Genomic DNA, 19510 nt, shown 5'->3' with positions numbered 1-19510 from the left:
GCACTTCAGCATTTTTACCCAAAACTAAGGCTAAACTAAGACTGTTTTAAAGAGGTTTAAGAGGGGGCCAACAGCCCAACATGTTTGCTTCAGGTTAATCCGAGCCTGCAAGCAAATGTCCTTTTTTTTGGTTTGTGTCTACACTCGAATGTGGCTGTATATACAACTTCTACACGCAGCGTCATATTTCTCTCACCTAGCTTCAAAATGTACTCAACATATTCGATTATTATCATATTCTATTCATATTCTTCACAGGAATTGTGTTTTTTTCTGCAATGGTGGTAATTTCCCTTTATATTCCACTGTAGACTCCGCCCACCCAGCCCTCCACTGGCAGACGCCGGACTGGATAGGCAGCGAACCCGACGATTGGCCGACGGATTGAGAGACACCCAGAGAGCGAGAGACCTCGGGAGTACATGAAGCCGACTGGTAACTTCAGGCTCTGTTCACATCACAAAGTCGGTCTACGCTAAGTAACGATGAGTACATCAGAGTCTTTGGATCGAATGGAACTCTGTGAAAGCCTCCTGACATGGGTAGGTGTTCAAATATGAAGTTCCTGGGCTTCTTTTAGCTGACAGACAGTTCTCCGGCACCGGCTATGCTAGCTAGCATACAAGGCTAATTCTAGCTCGAGAAGCTAGCTGGGGTAACGTTAGCAGGCTAGAGGAAAATGACACGGGCTCATGTTGGTTACGTATGCGGGCCAGCTGTTCGCTGCTTTATCTGCTGATGTGTTGCTTCCTAGCCGCCAGTAAACCGCATACCCAGTGAAAAGTATAATTTTGGTTCTACCTCTGCAATCAGGTCTTTAGCTAGCTCAACTTTGCTAATGCCCTGTCGTATATTGTAAGGGGATCAGACAGCAGACGTCGGCCTTATTATGATCCAACGTTTTTTCTTTAACGAAATCTCTTTCCTCTGGGTTTAGGATACACCGTTACAGCTTGGTATCTGCTTTGAGTCTGAATTCCGGACATTGTTGTTCGATGTATCACTATATCCGCGTTCCCTCACCCATTCATCTTGATCTAAAGTGTTGCAGGATAGCTAGCTAGGATTTAACGTTATAACGTTAACGATCGTCAAAGCCCGAAACAGAATCTATGCTGCCAAGGTGGAATAAGGCATCACATTGTAGGATCACATGCTACCGATTAGTACATGTTTACATTGGTGAAATGCAGCGACGTGGCTAGAGCTGGGATCACACATTTCTTACCATGGCTTTTCCCTGTACATGTTAAAATATGCCACTGTTTTGGGTTTGATGCAACAGTTCGTCTAAAGCAGAGATGGGTGATGCTGATGTGTGTATGATAACTAAGTTGATGCACATTTGCTGTACATGTGACACATCTTAAGAGTGTATTAAATCCAGAATCTCTTAACTGTGACGTTAATGTAGACATCTAGACGAGGAAACGAGTAATCAAATATACATATTTATGATACTCCAGCTTGCATAACAAAGCCTTACTCAGATGTGTAAACAATATTTTTGACTACATTGGCTGAGATGACACAATGGAAACTGCTTAGACACTCCTGACATGAGTGTCTTGTATGTAGTGAAAACATGCATTTGGTGCTGGCTATAATAGAGTTCAGTACACGCAAGCCACCCTTTACCCTGCTTCTGTGTCATCATGTGCTTCTTCGCATGTTGTGTGATCATGGTTGAAATCAATTTGTGGATTCCTTTTTGTGAAATTGGCCTTTCAGATCTTGTGCATTACATGTGAACATTTTGGGAAAAAAAATGCAATAACAGCAAAATGTAACTATGAAAACGAAAACTGAAAGTTTTTGCATAGTGACTCTTTATTGGAAGCGGAAGCCTTTGAAAGGAAAGAACACGTTCAAAGTGAGTGTTTGGTACAAAATGTATTCAGCAGCCTGGTAAATTCAGTTCACGCACAATTGCAGCCAATCTGCTTCCTGTGTCTGTCCTGTCCACCTCTTATTGTCAGAGCTTGGCTTACATGTATGTATGACAGCTCAGAATGGCCTTTCTCGTTGTTCCTAGTAATGGAGTGGTGGGTGAACATTCCTCACATACCTGTCAGCTGTGAAGTCATAACATTAGTTTAACGGATTGTCATTGAAACATGGGACACTGTACTTCTTATGAAATAGAAATGCAGATGTCTACACAACTGTTTCTGCTTTAGGTCAAAGCAACAGGAAGGCCAAGTGATTTTGATTTAAAGGATACTGAGAAACATGAAGTAACTGCTTTGTCTTTGTACTGTTGCACAGTAAATGTGAATGCTCATTGTATTACCATTCGCAGTGAAAATCAATAAAGGGTTAATAGAATTTAGGATTTTTTAGGGGTTTTAGTCAAGGAAGCATACATGTGTACATGTGTGTAGCATGAAATATTCCATGGTACCAGTGGGGAAAAATAACCAAATGTCAGCCAAATGTCAGTTAGTTTTTGATGTGCCTTTGGGGTTTATCTGCGGGCAGCCTTTTTTGAAATCCGGTTTTTAGTTTTTAATAATTTAAATGTGTATTTTTTCCTTTTTTTTAACCTACATAAACACCTTTGTGCGTAGAAAATTATTGGTTTAAGTTGAGCAAAGCTGTCACTATGACCTTATGCATGAGCTGTCTTGTAATTTTGGTAGTCAGTACGGATGGTGAATTTTTTGGCACATTACCATGTATATTAATATCATGAAGCATTTCATACAACCTCTATCATATAGAGGTAAACAACTGCTCAAACTAACTGGATTATATACAGTATAGAGCAGCACCACAAAAATAATAATCACATCTGACATTTATGGCTCTCTCGTGCCTTACATGGGAGTGATGCACTTGGCTTCATATTGCCAAGACTACTGGATGCATTGGCTGCATTGTGCCTCTTTTTTTTGCATGTTCACTGAGACTGTCAGGGTTGCACAAGGTTGGCATGGCATTGCTATGCTCTTCATCCTTTAGGAGAAACGCATAGAATCAAACCAAAGAGCTGTAATTGAGGTAATAATAGTTTAGAGGAACAAGTATCCTCTTCACACTGATCACATTCATTGTGAGTTCAAGCCAGTGCTTTTGCAGCACAGTTTTTTAGTCCTGGTCATGTGACTCATGCTTTTTCCACTGCTCCGCTGCCTCCTTTTCCAACTGTTTCCACAATGCAATAGGTGTGGATTTCCTTCTTTGACCTCAGTCCGCCCTGGCTATGCTGTGTATGTCCCTACTTACTTGGTGTAATTGAGTCAGTATTTTCAAGAGAATAGTTACTGTTTATGTTTTTATTGTTTGAGGTCAGTGATTTTTCAAAAATGAACACATACTCACTTCTAATAGATAAGAAATTCTGTTGACATCAGAGATTTCTGGAGTTTGTTTTCTATGTTGTTGCCCTTTGTGTGCTGCAGGGAAAATGTTTCACCACAAGGCATTCACTTGCTTTACAATGTCAGGCAACAAGCATTAGATTAACTAGTTTCTACATTAAGTGACTGCAATTAGGTGGTCAGAATCAGACACCTGGTTGAAAGTGATATGCTGTGTATATCCCTGCATTATAGAAATTGCTATGGAGGATGTGACCATGGAACGGGAGCTAATCTGATCATACTACAGCATTAGAATTCCTCAGTTCACATGAGGCTTTGTTTCCAGATTAGCTGATTAGAATTAATTGATTTTTCAATCACCCAGCTCACACACATAGATGGAACACTAACTTGACCTCAGATACTGTGCAGAGAATTAGCACCAGGTGTTTTGTGAGGGACACCCAGTCCATGAGAAAGCATGTATATGCTACTTAATCGGTATTGTGCGATTTCAGTGACACAGTAAAATGTTAAAATCAACTAATAAGAAGCTGCATTACCAAGGCTGAAAGAGCTGAAGCACTAAAGTTACAATGAAAGTTACAATTCCAAAAAAACAAAATTTACTGCTGTTTGTTTAGTCGGCTGTTGCTGTTGAACTTGAAAGGAACATTTTTAAACCTGCTAGCTATGAGCTGCACAGAGTAGCTGTTCAACCTGTTTTGTTCCGTAATAGGAATAATACAATAAGGGAATACAGAAAATATTATTCCAGTGGATGCAAAAGTGTTTAACCTCTTCATACTCAGCAGTCAGTGCTCCAAGGTTCAGTGATTGATGTAATCATAATAACCTGATCTGGAGGTGACCCTGATGACGCGAGGGACACGGCTTAGCTCGGAGCTGTCCGTGAAGAGGTCTAATGTTACAACTGAAATCAACAAAGTGTGGGTAGCTCCTATTAATCCTTTTACACTGTGGGCTATAGGCCATTGGCATAACATTAAGCCCAGAACTAACAGCTTAGAGGTTCAGCACCAATACTAAACTTTGCACTATTTTCACAAAGAGACGTTGGTTTCAGTCTTAGCACTGTATTTACCAAATGATCATAATAATTTTAAATAGAGCCATCTCACTTGCCAGTATTGTGTAATCATAGTATCTCAAACAGGAAGCCAACGTATTACCCACTCTGCAAGGTAATGCAGCATCACAGGAAATGGTGTAATCAATTGATTGCGCTGTAGTCTACATTTGGCAGTACTGTCTGGCTGTATTGGTAGATAATGAAGTCAACATTGTGTAAGTAATTGAAGCAGGTCAAGTTTTCTCTCACTTGTAGTTGACTTGTAGTTGGTGTTATGTAATGAGGGGTATTGTTTTGGTTAGCTGCTCGCTGCTTGACTGATACACGGAGAGGATATCTTATTTGCCCTTGGCCCTGGAGGCTAGTTAGTAGAAATTGGAATGATAATAAAGACATTTTGAGATTATGGGTGGCTGAGTGTCATTTGATCGTTTGAAAGCTGTCATATACACGGTCATACAGCAGCAATTTTGGATGTTTTGAGTGGAAGTTCCTGGTTAGAAGTTGATCTGACTTCTATTTGGGTATTTTTAACTGCTTTTTGTAGCTGGATGAGTTTTACACAAAGTATAAAGGTGCACTTGTGGAAACTCTTGACAGAATTTTGGGTGCCTAATTGGCGCTGTGAAGGTCATTTGGTGGTCATTGCTGCGTGAAAAAAAGAAAAGAGTTTCAAGGTCCACATTAAAGAGCAGGTATTAAACTCAATGTCCAACTGTGACTCGAAAGTAAACCAGCAGCTTAAAACCTTTTGGAAACAAGAGCTGAATTTATCAGGTGATGGTGTGGATGTTATTCTGAGTGTCATGTCGGCCTTGTGATGTGAAGCCTGTCCTTTACTGAGCACAGTGTTGAATGTCTTCGTGTTTACTGAACTCTGCCTCTGCTAAGAAATGATAATACAGGGCTCACTGATTTATCTTCCTTTTCTGTAGCTTAATGAAACGATGTTCCATTTCAAAGATCAAGGGAATTGATTCTAAAGAATGAAATAAGTAAATAATTCACACACTGTAAATTCATTTCTGCTTTTAAACTTACTTGAACCTGTTCAAAACAGATTATGGTGAGTCAGTAGGCTGTGTTGTTCTTGCATCATGTTTATTTTAAGAAACATGGCGGTGGATTGAGACAGCATTAAATGAAATGACAAATTGTTGCCAACCCAAGCTTGTAGCTACTTTTCACTCTAAAATTGTTCCAGTCATAAGAACTTTGGGTTTTATGTTGGAAGCCATGACAAGCTGAAAATATATGTGAATCTATTCAAGTCCAGCTGGGCTCTGACTTAAAGCACTCAGTTCATTTCATCCCTGTTAGTTCATGTGGATCCAGGATAAACACCTCATCGGGGATTTAACCTGTGCTCCTGGTTGATAGGCAATCTCTCAATTTTTGGCCAGCCTGCTGAATCTCTTCTGTGTTGCCTTCTGCTCTTGGCAGATCCATGACTGAGGGCTTGAGAGCTGCCACGAAATGAAAAGTGAGACAGACGGAACGATGTGCAGGCAGAGTTTCAACCCTGTCATTTTCTTCCTGTCAGAATTCCAACATTCCTGCTCTCAATTTCTCCTCTTCCTTTGGCACATGGGCTGGTGACATGCAGACTGAAAACTATTCAGTTGTGTCTGGGCAACAGACTTTCAGTCTAGGGGAGAAGTGGTAGAGAAGAAAATGAAGGGTAGAAAGAAAACAGACATGCCAAGTGAGGTCTGAAAAACGTGACAGAGATGATGTAAGAGAAACTGAGCAATGATGACAAGCGAGAGAAAGTTTTCAGGGGATCACTGTGACTATATTTGCTACTGCACTGTGCTTTGCAGAGACTTATCAAGCCTTGTATCTAAAAAATAATGCTTAAAGGTAGTGTTGAAATATACAATATCAATGTCTCAGTATTTTAAACTCAACATGGTGTCCAGCTGATCACCCAAGACCCACACTTGACCTGCTGAAACCTTGAGGAGAGGTTGTCATGTAAAATAGTTGCTGAGTGTTGCAAACAGATTAGTTTGCAGTTGCACTTAAACTGGTAACTCAGTGTAATTGCATACTTTTATACTGCAACGTGTGTGTGTGTGTTTTGTTTAGATCCAAACATTTGGCGTGGAGGCTCCATGCAAGACAGTAGAAGACTTAACGAGTGGTATCGTCATGGCCCAAGCTCTGCAGAAAATGTAAGTTTTCATTGTTGGTTGGTGTGTTAGTAAATGCATTTGTTATCAGCTGCAATTTTTTAAATGTAAATTTACGTTGTATGTTGTTTCTTGCATGCTTTTGGCGTTCCTGTGCAAACTGGGGTTTGGGTGAAGGATAGAAATCTGAATTGTATGTTTACTTAATCACACTTCAGAAAACACTTTGTAACCCCCTTTGTCTTGTCTGTCTACATTTTCTAGAGATGTAGTGTATTTTAATGACGCATGGATTAGCAGAATCAAACCAGAGGTTGGGGACAATTGGAGGTTGAAGGTAAGAATGTGTGCGTGTTAACCTTTTCATGAGTCAGCTGTAGTACAGCAGTAAGCTTTGTGTTAGTCGTGTTGTTATTTTCAATATGAGTTCTTTCTCGTTTCAGATCAGCAATCTAAAGAAAATCCTGAAAGGCATCCTCGACTATAACCAGGAAGTAAGAAGACTATCTTGTATTAATTTTAAAATTAGACTTGATCAGCAGCATCCAGCACCCAGCATTGCTTGTGTTAGTTGTGTTGCTGGGGTGGAAATGAAATATTTCCATTCTTTCTGAAAACATTAAAATGCCTTTTGTCCACATCTAGGTGCTGGGTCAGCACATTAACGACTTCACGTTACCAGATGTTAACCTCATTGGAGAGCACTCTGACGCAGCAGAGCTTGGGAGGATGCTGCAGCTTATACTGGGCTGTGCAGTCAACTGTGAACAGAAACAAGGTGCATATCTCTGTGTTCTTGTCAATGTATGTGTGATATATAATTTGATATTGTGATGTCACGTTGCATGAACAACTTACACGTTTGCCTGTTTCTGTGTGTTCTCTAGAATACATCCAGACCATAATGATGATGGAGGAATCAGTGCAGCATGTTGTCATGACAGCCATCCAAGAGGTGAAATACATGAAATTTAGACCACTGTCAAATTAACTGCATTAACTGCTAACTGATATTTGGTTAATATTGAGAATAAAATGGGATTAGGTGGGTAGATTTTTGACAGAAATACAGTTGTGGGATGGATTGAGATTCCACATCTGCAGGATCATCTGATAATCCTGTGGGAGTTGGCCAGCGCAGGACTGACACAGCAGTCCAACTTGCTAATTGTCATCATTGCTGAATCGAAGTGTTGGTGCTGTGTACGCTTGACATCTTCCAACCCAATCATTAACCTCTTTATGTGTGTTCCTGCAGCTGATGAGTAAAGAGACTCCAGTGACGGGAGGAAATGACTCATATGTGGATCTGGACAGACAGGTATGCAGACTTTATAGAAGCTCACCGTGTTGTCTTTTGATGTACTGTATCCTCTGTGGATTTTCATGATTGCTCATTTGTACATTTAATGGACTTGACTTTTGAAGTACAATATTAAACATTCACATACAGACAGACACCCTCAGATATGTGGATTTTCCAATAAAACCTCAACACTTATGTCATGACACACAAAGCCGTCACGATAAAACAGCTGGAGCTGTGGAACAGAAGTCATTTTTGGGTAATTGTATTTGTATTGCCCTTGAGATGTGAATGAGTAATATCTGTTTGGTATTCATCTGGTTTTTCTTTCTCTCTGTTCTCAGCTGAAGAAGACAGTCGAGGAGCTAAATGATGCTCTGGCTACCAAGGAAGAGATCTCCCAGAGGTGTCGTGAGCTTGACATGCAGGTTAGTTTAGTTTTTGTATTTTGCGTTTTTGTACATCGTAGCACAGTGTGCAGGCACTCTTATCGTGTGTCTGAATAAGGTTGTGTTTGGCGAGGTTGTGAAGGTCAATTAGCTATTGCAGCGGCTCATATTATTTGTGGCTGGTTATTATGACAGTACCAGTTTGGCTGCATATTCATGGTGCTGTGATTAAAATTGTAGGAGTTCTAAAGTGCTAAAAATATGAGTCAGATCTCATTTTTGTTAGGAAAATGCAGCTGGTTAAATTTATCATTTCAACTGTTGAGTGCCAGGCATCAATAGTTTCCCTTGAGCAATGATAATTGTGTTCAGACAATGCAATTCAGTATTTTTTTTATCTAAAAAACTGAAACACACTGTTGATAAATCTGTACTTATGTACAATAGCTACACTGTTTGTAGTCATGTAGTTAATAATTAGGCTGAACATATTCAAAGTACACAGGAAAATAACATGATATGAATACATAGCGTTCCCACATCCACCCAATTAAATGTTTTATTCTTTCTTTTTATGATACATTTTGTAGCTCTTAAGCTATCTAACTTACTGTGTCGTACTTTGTACTTTTACAGCTATAATTCTTGGTTACACTTTAAAAACAGCTCCCTTTTTTGTTTAATTACACTGTAAATACATGGTGTCGACCCAGCTGCTACTCACGGACCTTTCCTATACTTAAAAATGTCGCAAAAAGAGGGTAACACACTTTCTGTATCTTTGCACTCAGCAGCTGATTGTAATGGACATATTTATTTTGCATTTAACTTCCTGCTAATGACACAGATGTTGCAGAAAAACGGAGCTGTTATTTAAAGGGTTACTGCTCTCCTGTTGTGTGTCCTCTTATTTCCTGACTATTTCAATACTGTGTGCCTTGCTTTAAAGGCCCTCCATGTCCAAGAGGAGCGTGATAGACTGAGGTTAGAGTTTAATGAGCTAGAAGAGAGGGTAAATGCAAAATTTCTTTTCTTCCTGTCTCTTTTTTTTCCATCCATGGTGTGTGGTGTGTCCAAAAGTCCTGGATTATTCTTGTTTTTTTTTCAGTCTGCTTGCACCAGCATCCCCTTTGGAATCCAAATTCCCCTTTTCCCGGTTATGTGTGTATATGTGTGTACACGCTTGTGCACAAGTGTTTGTGCACACATATACACGTGGTCCTTTTGGGACACACCAGCCACAACTGCAGTTTTGTGTGGACATGTCAGTTGTCACCCCTTCACTAATAACCTTCTGTCTTTTTACCTCGGTGTGTTTCATGCTTTCCCACAGCAACAGTAGAGGAAAAACTTGGCTTTTGGATGCAGGAAGGAGTTATTTCTTGACAGGACTGTTGAATATATGTCAAATATTTACACATACTATATTATTCATATATTTTCTCCCTTTTTTGGATATAAAAAATGCACAAAATAGTAAAGTAACTCAGTGCCTGTAGGAATTAACTATGCCTTAAGGAAACCATCTTTTGTTTTTGAGAATGGATGCTGCTGAGTCCCACTCTGTTTTCTTCTTTTTGAGCTGTCTTGATCACATCTTTGATGTGATGCAGGCTTGTTGCAGTGAGAGAATTTCCACACTGGTGCAAGGTCTCCCAAAACACTTCCACATGACAGTGTTACTGATGTTTAAATGACATATGTTTTACACATGGGAGTGTGAAAGATTTTAAAAAAGCACACATAGCTAGCACAGTGTAAAGCCTTATATAATGCAGAAAATAAAGAGAAGTGCACAATAAATTCTACAGGTGTCAAAGCAATTCAGTGTCTGAATCTAGATGCAGTAGAGCTGCCAAAAAAAATACAATACATCTCATATTTTCTGAGATGTTACAGCCTTAGTAATTAGTATTCTGACACAATACAAAAAACAGCTTCTGCTTTGCTTTGTGTGCAGTTTGATACCCTGTCTATCACATTTAGAAGGCAACATCAAACCATATGTAGCCCTCTTTGCTATGTTGGAGTTTGCTGGTTTGCCTTGTTGAAGTGTGTTTTGGTTTGTGCTTGCTTACCAAAATCAATGCTGCACTGACTGTGTAATAACCTATTGGATTGAATGCTGTGAAGAAAATATTGCATTTATGTAGCTAAAATGTGAAAATACCTTCTAACTTGTTTCCCTTCTCTGTCTATCTGAACATCCTATCCATCTATCCTTCCCTCTCACGCTCCCTTTTATCCTTCTGTCATCCCTTTTCGTTTTGCATTTCCATTCTTTTTGTTTCTTCTCACTATCTTCCCTCGCACAGGTGGCAGCTCTGCAAGAGGAGAAGAGCAGTCTGCTTGCAGAAAACCAGGTCCTGATGGAGAGACTTAACCAGTCTGACTCCATAGAGGATATAAACAGCCCCGCTGGACGCAGACACCTCCAGCTGCAGACACAACTGGAGCAACTACAGGAAGAAACTTTCAGGTGGGGAGCTGCTGGAAGGATGCTGATGCTGATGTCAAACATGCTCGGATTTGAAGGATGATTACTGTTGCTAATGCTTGCTTAGGTTGGAGGCGGCAAAAGATGACTACCGGATCCGTTGTGAAGAGCTTGAAAAAGAACTCTTGGATGTGAAGTCACAGAATGAAGACCTCACGTCACTGGCTGATGAAGCCCAGTCTCTCAAGGATGAGATGGATGTCCTCAGGTAAGACGCGGTCTTGGCTCTCAACATACTGACATTACCTGAGTAAAACAAACTGAAGGAATTATTGTACATAAAAATGCGGTTATGCTTTAAAGCATCACAAGTTTTAATGTTTGCATTTGTTATCTTACAGATGTTTGTTTAGAGCTTATTTAAAGTTGAAGTGCATTCAGTAAGCTTTGATGTAATGTTAAAGGTGTAAGAGGCCTGAGGGGAATGAAAGACACGAGACAGTTAATGTATTGTTGAACCGCTCTCCTGTTCTTTCAGACTAATCATCTGTTGCTACACAAACAGAGCCTTGCTAAAGCTTCCCCCTCCTTTCCTTTCTGAATGTAACATCACAAAATAAACTCTTTCCCTCCCAGACATTCATCAGACAAAGTTTCAAAGCTGGAGGGCACAGTGGAACACTACAAGAAGAAACTGGAGGACATGGGACTTCTCAGGAGACAGGTACTCAATCAGTGTATTCATTTCTTCTTGCAGTACATTACACAATGTCCACTGGTTTGTAAGAAACAACATTTAGTTTCTGTTGATGCCTTTTGCTGATGATAGTTTAACAACTGGCAAAGCTCAATGGCACAAATGAAGCTTACGTTTCTGTCACTATATTCCAGAATAAGCTAATGGAGGAGAAGAACACAGTGTTAATGCAGACCAACGTCAGTTTGGAAGAAGAGCTACGAAAGGCGAATGCCACCAAGGGCCAGCTGGAGACATACAAGAGACAGGTAGCCAACCAGCAGCCATGTTGACTTTCACATGCAGTACTCATCATGTATGTGGTCCCTGACTGAGCAACAACTTGGAACCCTTGCACACACATATGAATATTTTTAATTGTCCTCTCATCAACTGCCCTCGTCTGCACAGGTGGTCGAACTTCAGAACAGACTGTCCGAAGAGTCGAAAAAGGCTGACAAGATGGAGTTTGAGTACAAACGCGTTAAAGAGAAGGTGGACTCTCTACAGAAAGAAAAAGATGTAAATACAGTTCATTTTTTTCTGAGTATAAAACTGGTACACTCTAACAACAGTGTTCTTTTGACTCTGCAGAAAATATAAGTTTTTCATGAAAATGTCTCACATAGATGTCAAAACCAGTCTGTCGCACATTTCTGTCTCCCTCTGCAGCGTATGCGGACGGAGAGAGACTCTCTGAAGGAGACTATCGAGGAGCTACATTGTGTACAAGCACAGGAGGGACGGCTTACATCAGGTAAAGTAAATAACTGTCACTAGTGGCTAAATATGAGTAGCTGAGCTTGGCTTTTTTAAGCTAATCACAGTCTACTTGGTCAAGCCTAAATGCTATCTGTCTTTGTCTTTTTTCAGGTTTGTTCCCGTTGGCCAGCAACGACGGCTCTGATTCGCTGGCTGCAGAGATCACCACCCCAGAGATTCGGTATGACTTTTGAACCCTACGTTTTGTTTCACTTTGATGATTGCAGCGATAAAGAGCTGTTGATGGAGCACAGATATCAGATCATCTAATGTATTCATGTTATGTTCATTAAGTTGGTTAGGTAAGATTTTTTGTCTGAAGTTTAAGGCACTCAGTGTTGCTACTTACATGCTAAACACACACCAGTCAAGCTAAAGGATAAGATTTGAGAAGGGATTTACGGTGATAGGGGCTGACAGTTGGGTCTCTGCTGATGTGCGAGATGCGTACGTGTGTGGTTGTGTGTGTGTGTGTGTGTGTGTGTGCACACGATGTCTGTGGTGCTGCTGCTCACTTTGTAGCCACGTGGTGTTTCCAGCCTGTTGCTCTCAGTCTTTCTGCTGTTTTAAGGTTTTTAGATGAGTTTGGCCTAAAAGAGCCGTCTCTGTCACGAGTTACATAATAGTTATATGAGTTACATCAGCCTGACTGCTGCTTTCCAAGAGGGCTAGGTCTTCTGCCAGCAGTGCAACGTGCCTTGTGAACCAAGAAGAATGTGGATTTACCTTGAAATTCCAATCCTTTAAAGCCTACTAATAGGGAAAAAAACACAAGTTACCCCAGTCCAGGGTGTTCATTACCCTTTAGAGGAGGAATGACGAAAACGCTGTTGTACCCAGAGGTGTCATATCCTGCAAGCTTTTAAAAATGGAAATAAGATGTTGACATTTCCTGTGTGATATCTAAAGAAAAGAACTCCAAATACAAATTTAGTAACTGGGTGATTCATGCTCATTATCTTTTTGCCCGATTCAACCTGTTGCTTTTACAAGCAGCATCTGGGACTGATTAGAGTCCATCTTTTTTTTTTTTTTCCAACTATAAAACAGCCAGAACAGCTTGAAATGCAGTTCACCTCTTGATTTGCTGTGGAGCGGGATTCAGAACTCCACCAGAAGAAATCCGGTCATGCTGGTGGAATATTTCACCCAATAATCCGTAGTGGAATCTCTCGTCAGGTTGCATTTTCTGGCCTAATCTTTGCCAGCCAGCAGCTGTGAGTCCGCCTGGAAGCATTTAGTGAGTTCTCCTGTTGGAAAGGAGTCAGCAGCCACACCCTGAAAAATAAATAGGAATACAGACTGAGACAGGCTGTGCTCAACGTGTCCAGTCTTTTATGTTAAGTAGATTGATTGAAGGGGGATCAAAGCTCTCTGTCTTTCTCCCTAATGTTTCTGCACTGTCTGCAGTGCTCTGTTTTGTTAGTTTTTCTCATTTTTGTTATATGAAGAGAAGATAAATCCGTGGGCAAATGAAAGTGGGTGGACAATCCGGTTCCACAGTAATTCACTTAAATTAGAATAGAGAAGATGACAGCACTGCTCAGTGAAAACATAACTTTCTCAACCCTTCTACAATAAGTATATTTAACCTGCTGCCACTACAAATACAAACCTCTTAACTGCCTTTCACAAAACTCTTGTAAAAGCCATCTTTACCAATCATGGAAAGTGGTAAATAGACCTGAAATAAAGTTGTATAAAGACAGTTTATCACCATCAGCAAACAGTCAGTCCAGTCCGGTGAACAGTGCAACAACAATGGCTTCCTGATGAGTGTTTTAAACATATTTTTAGCTTTGCAGGTGGCAGTGTCAGTCAGTCTGACAGTCCAGCATGTGTAGTATTACAGTACAGCAGAATTACAGTAGTTGCTGCAAATGTTTTAGTATTAACTAGGCTTCAGTCAGCTGATTGCATAATGCTTGCATAAGAGCTGTTTCCTCAGTGCTAACAAAATTATATTCCCATCACAGTGAGTGTTTTTATCAACTAGATGCTGACAGGTTTGCTAAAGATTAGCGTATTCACAAAGCAGTTTGTCTGCATGTGTCTAGAATTAAATGAAAAAGTAATGCTAACACAATATTGTCAAAAATGACTACAGTGATCAGATTGTGCAGAATCTATTTTTATTATGAAGACAATAATCAGTGACTTGGTAGAGGTATTTAACAGTCCGACTGGTTCTTTCAACTGTATCTAATCAGGGTTAGTAGAAGTTAACACTTCCTTCTGTCCTCGTATGTTTTTACAGAGAACATTTGATTCGTCTTCAACATGAGAACAAGATGTTGAAGCTGGCCCAGGAGGGGTCAGACAATGAGAAGATTGCACTGTTGCAGAGTCTACTGGAGGATGCCAACAGAAGAAAAAATGAGCTGGAGACAGAGAACAGGTCAGCAAAGAGCACAGAAACGGAGAGCCGAGCAGCATTAGCAGCAGCTTCTTCAGAAATACACAATTAAATTTGTTCTCGTTGGTGCTCAATATCTTAATGCAATTAAAGGAAAATACAGCAAAGTCATTGTTTTACTCCTGAGAATCTTTTGGTCTGTTTGTGTAGTTTTGAGAGCCACGTGTTCAGTGTGGGCGAATGGTGTTTCACTGTGTTGGAACACGGATCAATCTCCCATTTATTTCCCCACAGAGATTTTCTTTGTCTATACTGGAATTTCAGGCAATGACCTTTCAACCAGATGCCGGTCACTCTGCTGTCTTATCTACCACTGTGTAGCTTGAAGTTTGCTCATTGATGTGCTAAAACTATCTCGTCAAACTGGTTTTTGTGCTTTTTATCTAGGCTAATCAATCAGCGCCTGATGGAGGAACAGAGTCAGGTGGAGGAGCTGCAAAAGAATCTTCAAGAACAGGGTTCCAAAGCAGACGATGTAAGTAATGAATTGTTTGATCTGTATTGTGTGTGTAGAACTCTGATACCAGTTGAAACGATGTCAACAACCACAGAAAGTCAAATTCCCATCATACCACACTGGGATTAATAAAGGTCGTCCACAAGACTGCAGTACACAGCTTCTCCTAAAGGCTGAAGGTCTTTGATATTTTGTTTTGAAAGGTAATTTGGGTTTTCAGCATTTATAGATGCAGTGCAGTCTCTAAAAAAACAAGTACAGAGTAAACAGAGAATGGAAAAATGGATTTCCGTGCTGTATTATTCCGGTAATGTAGGAACTACCTTTATTTAAGCAGAATTAGTATGCTTCTGTCATTTGGGGACGCAGCTGGTGTGTCAAACGTCAGGTGCAAAGACGGGAAAGACACCTTGACAGATGATCACACAGATGTAAAAGCATCCACATATGGCAGGTCTATGATTCTTGCAGTCAGTAAAATACATTTCCATTTCCTTTTCATAAAATGCTCCCACTGTCAGACTATAGTAAGTATAACTTTGTGATTCCTGACAATTTGTACTCTTAGGGTGTTTGCTTTGTTTATCTTTTGTTGTCTTTTCTGACTTCCTGAAGCAAATGTGTAACAACTCAGAATGTAATAAATATACATATTGTAAAAACTGTACATAATGCAGTGCTAATACTGTGTTACATACATCACACATTTGTAGAGAATTACGTAAGAACTCCAAAATACAATGTAGTTCTTTGCAAACTTTGCAAACTTTTAGTACCTTTTATGCATCTGTTACACTGAGTTGGTACACACAAGACTTTTTCCTAGCTAGGTGTTGGAATTCTGCATTTTCCTGCTAGAAACAGAAAGGCATCTTTAATTAGCCCTTAGATCCTGTACATGTAGATTTTTCCTCCCTGTTGAGACCCAGCTTTCCTCATTCCTTGATGCTGTTTGGTTTGTAGTTTGAAAAATGAAATAGAGCAATCCTCGAACTGTAAATGTGCTTTTGTGGTTTGAGGTCCACATTACATTTCGAGTGATTGCTTTACAGTCATTCGAGATCTTTTAGGTGTACAACACCGCTATGGGAACCTTATCCAAACATTTTCTGTTCTACACTTCCCCCTGCTGGATGAGAAGGGGAATGTCCAGGATTCTGTTGCGTTGTGGTGCCTTTAAACACAATCGATCCTCTTCACACAGGCAGACCTTTTGGTAATGTGTGAACAATGTTAAGAACTAGGATAAAGGTGAAGAGGATTGAAGTGAAGTTAATAATAAGGTTGTAATGATGTTAATATTAAAAAAAATGCCTTTTTTTTTTTCTTCTTTTTTCAGTCTTCCATTCTGAAGAAGAAATACGAGGAACACATGTAAGTTATTGTCTTACAGACCCAAAACTCTGTCTGGATAACATATTGACATGAAAAGATGTGACATGTCCCCTTCATTAATTTTCTTCGTCAGGGAGAAACTGCGAGAGCTAAACAACGACTTACTGAAGAAAAACTCCTTCATCGACGAAATGGAGCCTAAATACAACGCCAGCTGTGAGTTTGGACCGCTGTTGAATTATAAATGTGTGAAGTGCAGCTGAAGCCCGTTGACCTCCATCCTCTCTCACCATCTGTTCTCATCATTTTGAATAAAAAAACCTTGATGCTGTTCCCTCTCAGGCCAACGAGTGGACGAGCTGGAAGAGGCCTTGAAGAAGAAAGATGAAGATATGAAACAGATGGAGGAGAGATATAAGAAGTACCTGGAAAAAGCCAAGAGTGTGAGTACCTTTTTTATTACTAACTCAAGTGGACTTTATTTTGGACAATTTACTGTAAACAGCAATGTTGTTTCCAGGTGATCCGGACCCTGGACCCCAAACAAAACCAGGGCTCAGGTCCAGAGGTCCAGGCCTTGAAGAACCAGCTGCAGGAGAAGGAGAGGATGCTGCACTCACTGGAGGTAGTCAAGTTTTTTGACTCTGGACTCTGCAGCTTGTGGATCAGTGTGGTCCAGTGTGTGTGGAAAATGGCATACCGTAGCTTAAAATGTACTTGTGTTGCTTAACTGTTTTGCGGCTTTATGTTTCCTCCAAACAGAAAGAAATGGACAAGACAAAAGGCCAGAGAGATTACGAGGAGAAACTGATAGTGTCCGCCTGGTACAATATGGTAAGAAGGACGTGCACGGCCTGAAACTGGGCCACCAGCCACAGCTTTCACCCAGTATTCAGTCATCATTCAAACATGAAAGCATTTTAACCACTGGAGGGCAGCATATGCTTTTGTATAAGCTTAACGGTTAATGTTTGCCCTGTCAGACATTTGATCAATAGCGGGTGTTAATGTGCATGAGTTGTTAAATCGCCACTAATATTGTGCTTGAGCTAATTTGCTTTCTCATGCATCAAGATTAGCGAAGTGATGACAGCCAATTCTCTGCTGACTCCTGCTCTTTTCTTGTTAGAACAGTTTAGTGCTCGTGCATAAGCTCTGGCTCGCACTGTGCTATTGAGTCTCCTCTTCTTGCTTGTTACACTGATTGCGATCATTAAGAGCGTTAATCAGACTTCCACTCTGTGCTTTTCCCAGGGTATGTCTCTGCAAAAGAAGGCGGCTGAAGACAGGCTTGCCAGCACCGGCTCCGGTCAGTCCTTCCTGGCCCGGCAGAGACAAGCCACCAGCTCACGCCGCTCCTATCCAGGCCACGTCCAGCCAGCTACCGCAAGGTAGATGGCAGCAGGGCAGACAAATACTGCAACAAAAACTACCTTACAACTCCCCTGAACTCACATACAGTAGATGCGCCTTTTTTTAAGGCACACCTTTTCCATTCATTTCTAATGGACGTTCTTGTTTCCTTGCATTCTGCATATTGATTTTCCTTTTTTTTTTTCTTGATCAGATCCATGAGGTAGAGATTCCAGGCAAGGCTGCCCAAATCTTGCACCAATTTTTTTTTTCCTGACTAAGCATATTTTACCCTGACTTCCTGCGATGCCAGGCTTCTCCCCTTTTTCACACCCCAGCATATTTGATAGAGTTTGACTAATCACTCCAAATGGCCTCTCTTCCTCCCTCTCAACCACTGACTTTCCTCAACCTGTGCTCTGTGGCGAACCTTTGCCAGGCATGTAGTCTGGACCCCAAGGCAGAGAAGAATGGCATCCTCTTTTCAAGTTCCCGTCATTTTCGTTTAGAGGAAGCACTCTGCCCGTTCATGCAGTATTTATGCACATCTCTACCTGTGACAGGTTCATCTTGTGTTTTGACTGGAGCTGTCAGATTTTCTGGCCTGCGTTATTTGTTTTAACTTTTACGATGTAGCTTTAAGCAGGTAACAGCAGTTGTTCATTTACCTGTCGGTGTTTGAATTGTAGTCTTCAAATGTTGCTCTTCTGCCATGTCATTATGTCTCGGATCTGTGAGTTTAGGTCAATAGTGAGCAGGAAAGACATTGAGCCACAGGAAGGTGTGTCGTCGTCACATGTGACTGTTCCATTCGCTTGCTAAATGGGCTGAATGATCTCCAATAGGACGACATGATTTGGGAAAAAAAGTGACAGTGCAGCAATAATTGTGAACCTTGACCCCCCCCCCAAGGAACGCTATTGGAGTTGTTTCAGATGTTACAGTCCACAAATGTGCTCCATTGTCTTTTTTTGAAGAATCGCCATCGAACAAACTGCGAAAGGCATCAGTTCACATGGTTTTACCTTTACCAGCATTTACCAGGTTGTCTCAGACAACACCTCATGTGCCAAAGTGTTAAATTTAAATGTATGTACCATGCTATTTGGTTAATATTATCCTTGCCGCAGTGCAGGCTTCCCTCCACACAACACATAGAAAGAAATGTTGGGATGAAAAGGGATTTGGTTTGTAGATCGCCATCAATGCCAGTAAGTCAACAAAGAAGAGACGTCTATTTAATGTAGCTCACTGAAGTGGACTTACTTTCTTTATCATTTTAGAATCAGTTGATTGTTATCGTAGTAAAAAAAGATGTTTCGAGGTGCATTAAAAGCACTATACAGTATTGCCCATGTCACTTTAAATATGAATCTTGAACAGGTGTTCTTGTTGTAGCTGCTTCTATCCTCTCTTTAACCTGTTTTTTCTTCCATTCTGTTTACATTGTCCTTGTTTTTAAGGCGCATCATGACTGACATGATAGACCTTTAAGCCTTCAAATTAACCCTGTTCATTTGCTGTGTATGTGTCCACATCAAGGCCGGAATTCCATGATAACAGGTCCCACCGACTCACTGTTATCTCTCTTTCTGCTCCCCCAACAGCAATATCACTGCATGACTGGCACACCAATGAACTGGCCAAGCCTGGTGCGGCCCGGCCCGGCCTGTCTTTGGCCTACGCTTGGCCTGGCTGAGGCACGCCATGCATGAACTACCTGCCTGCCTCCTGTTTGCATGACTTTGCATTGACTCGAGCCTGCGAATAACCAGCGTAGCAGCAG

The 19510-nt window shown here is 40.8% G+C and overlaps 1 protein-coding gene across 3 annotated transcripts; it reads left to right on the top strand.

The window, feature by feature from the left end:
* Positions 1 to 381: 381 nt before the first annotated feature.
* hook3 (hook microtubule-tethering protein 3) lies at positions 382 to 19493 on the top strand. Of its 3 annotated transcripts, none has more exons than XM_076757354.1 (24): positions 382 to 542; positions 6490 to 6575; positions 6798 to 6870; positions 6977 to 7027; positions 7179 to 7311; positions 7421 to 7488; positions 7792 to 7854; positions 8184 to 8267; positions 10544 to 10707; positions 10793 to 10933; positions 11302 to 11389; positions 11557 to 11670; positions 11813 to 11923; positions 12074 to 12158; positions 12275 to 12344; positions 14421 to 14561; positions 14967 to 15054; positions 16376 to 16410; positions 16505 to 16587; positions 16714 to 16814; positions 16892 to 16996; positions 17134 to 17205; positions 17626 to 17762; positions 19332 to 19493. In XM_076757354.1, the coding sequence occupies exons 1-24, from the start codon at positions 486 to 488 to the stop codon at positions 19345 to 19347; spliced, it is 2166 nt and encodes a 721-aa protein (XP_076613469.1). In that variant the 5' UTR covers positions 382 to 485; the 3' UTR covers positions 19348 to 19493. The 3 variants fall into 3 exon arrangements, with proteins under 3 accessions (XP_076613469.1, XP_076613470.1, XP_076613472.1); XM_076757355.1 differs by lacking the exon at positions 19332 to 19493 and adding an exon at positions 17939 to 18083; XM_076757357.1 differs by lacking the exon at positions 19332 to 19493 and having other exon boundaries at positions 17626 to 17900.
* Positions 19494 to 19510: the final 17 nt, after the last annotated feature.

This window comes from Chaetodon auriga, chromosome 19, assembly GCF_051107435.1.
Source record: "Chaetodon auriga isolate fChaAug3 chromosome 19, fChaAug3.hap1, whole genome shotgun sequence".
Taxonomy (NCBI): domain Eukaryota; kingdom Metazoa; phylum Chordata; class Actinopteri; order Chaetodontiformes; family Chaetodontidae; genus Chaetodon; species Chaetodon auriga.
Note: the sequence above shows the minus strand (reverse complement) of the source record. Positions and strands in the feature narration are given on the sequence as shown.

What these genes read in the sequence shown, in the direction of transcription:
- hook3 (XM_076757354.1), top strand. Translation starts at nt 486, where the DNA reads ATGAGTACATCAGAGTCTTTGGATCGAATGGAACTCTGTGAAAGCCTC. An exon ending in CAACTGTGAACAGAAACAAG is followed by an intron (nt 7,312 to 7,420) that starts GTGCATATCTCT and finishes TGTGTTCTCTAG; the next exon opens with AATACATCCAGACCATAATG. An exon ending in TGTCCGCCTGGTACAATATG is followed by an intron (nt 17,206 to 17,625) that starts GTAAGAAGGACG and finishes TGCTTTTCCCAG; the next exon opens with GGTATGTCTCTGCAAAAGAA.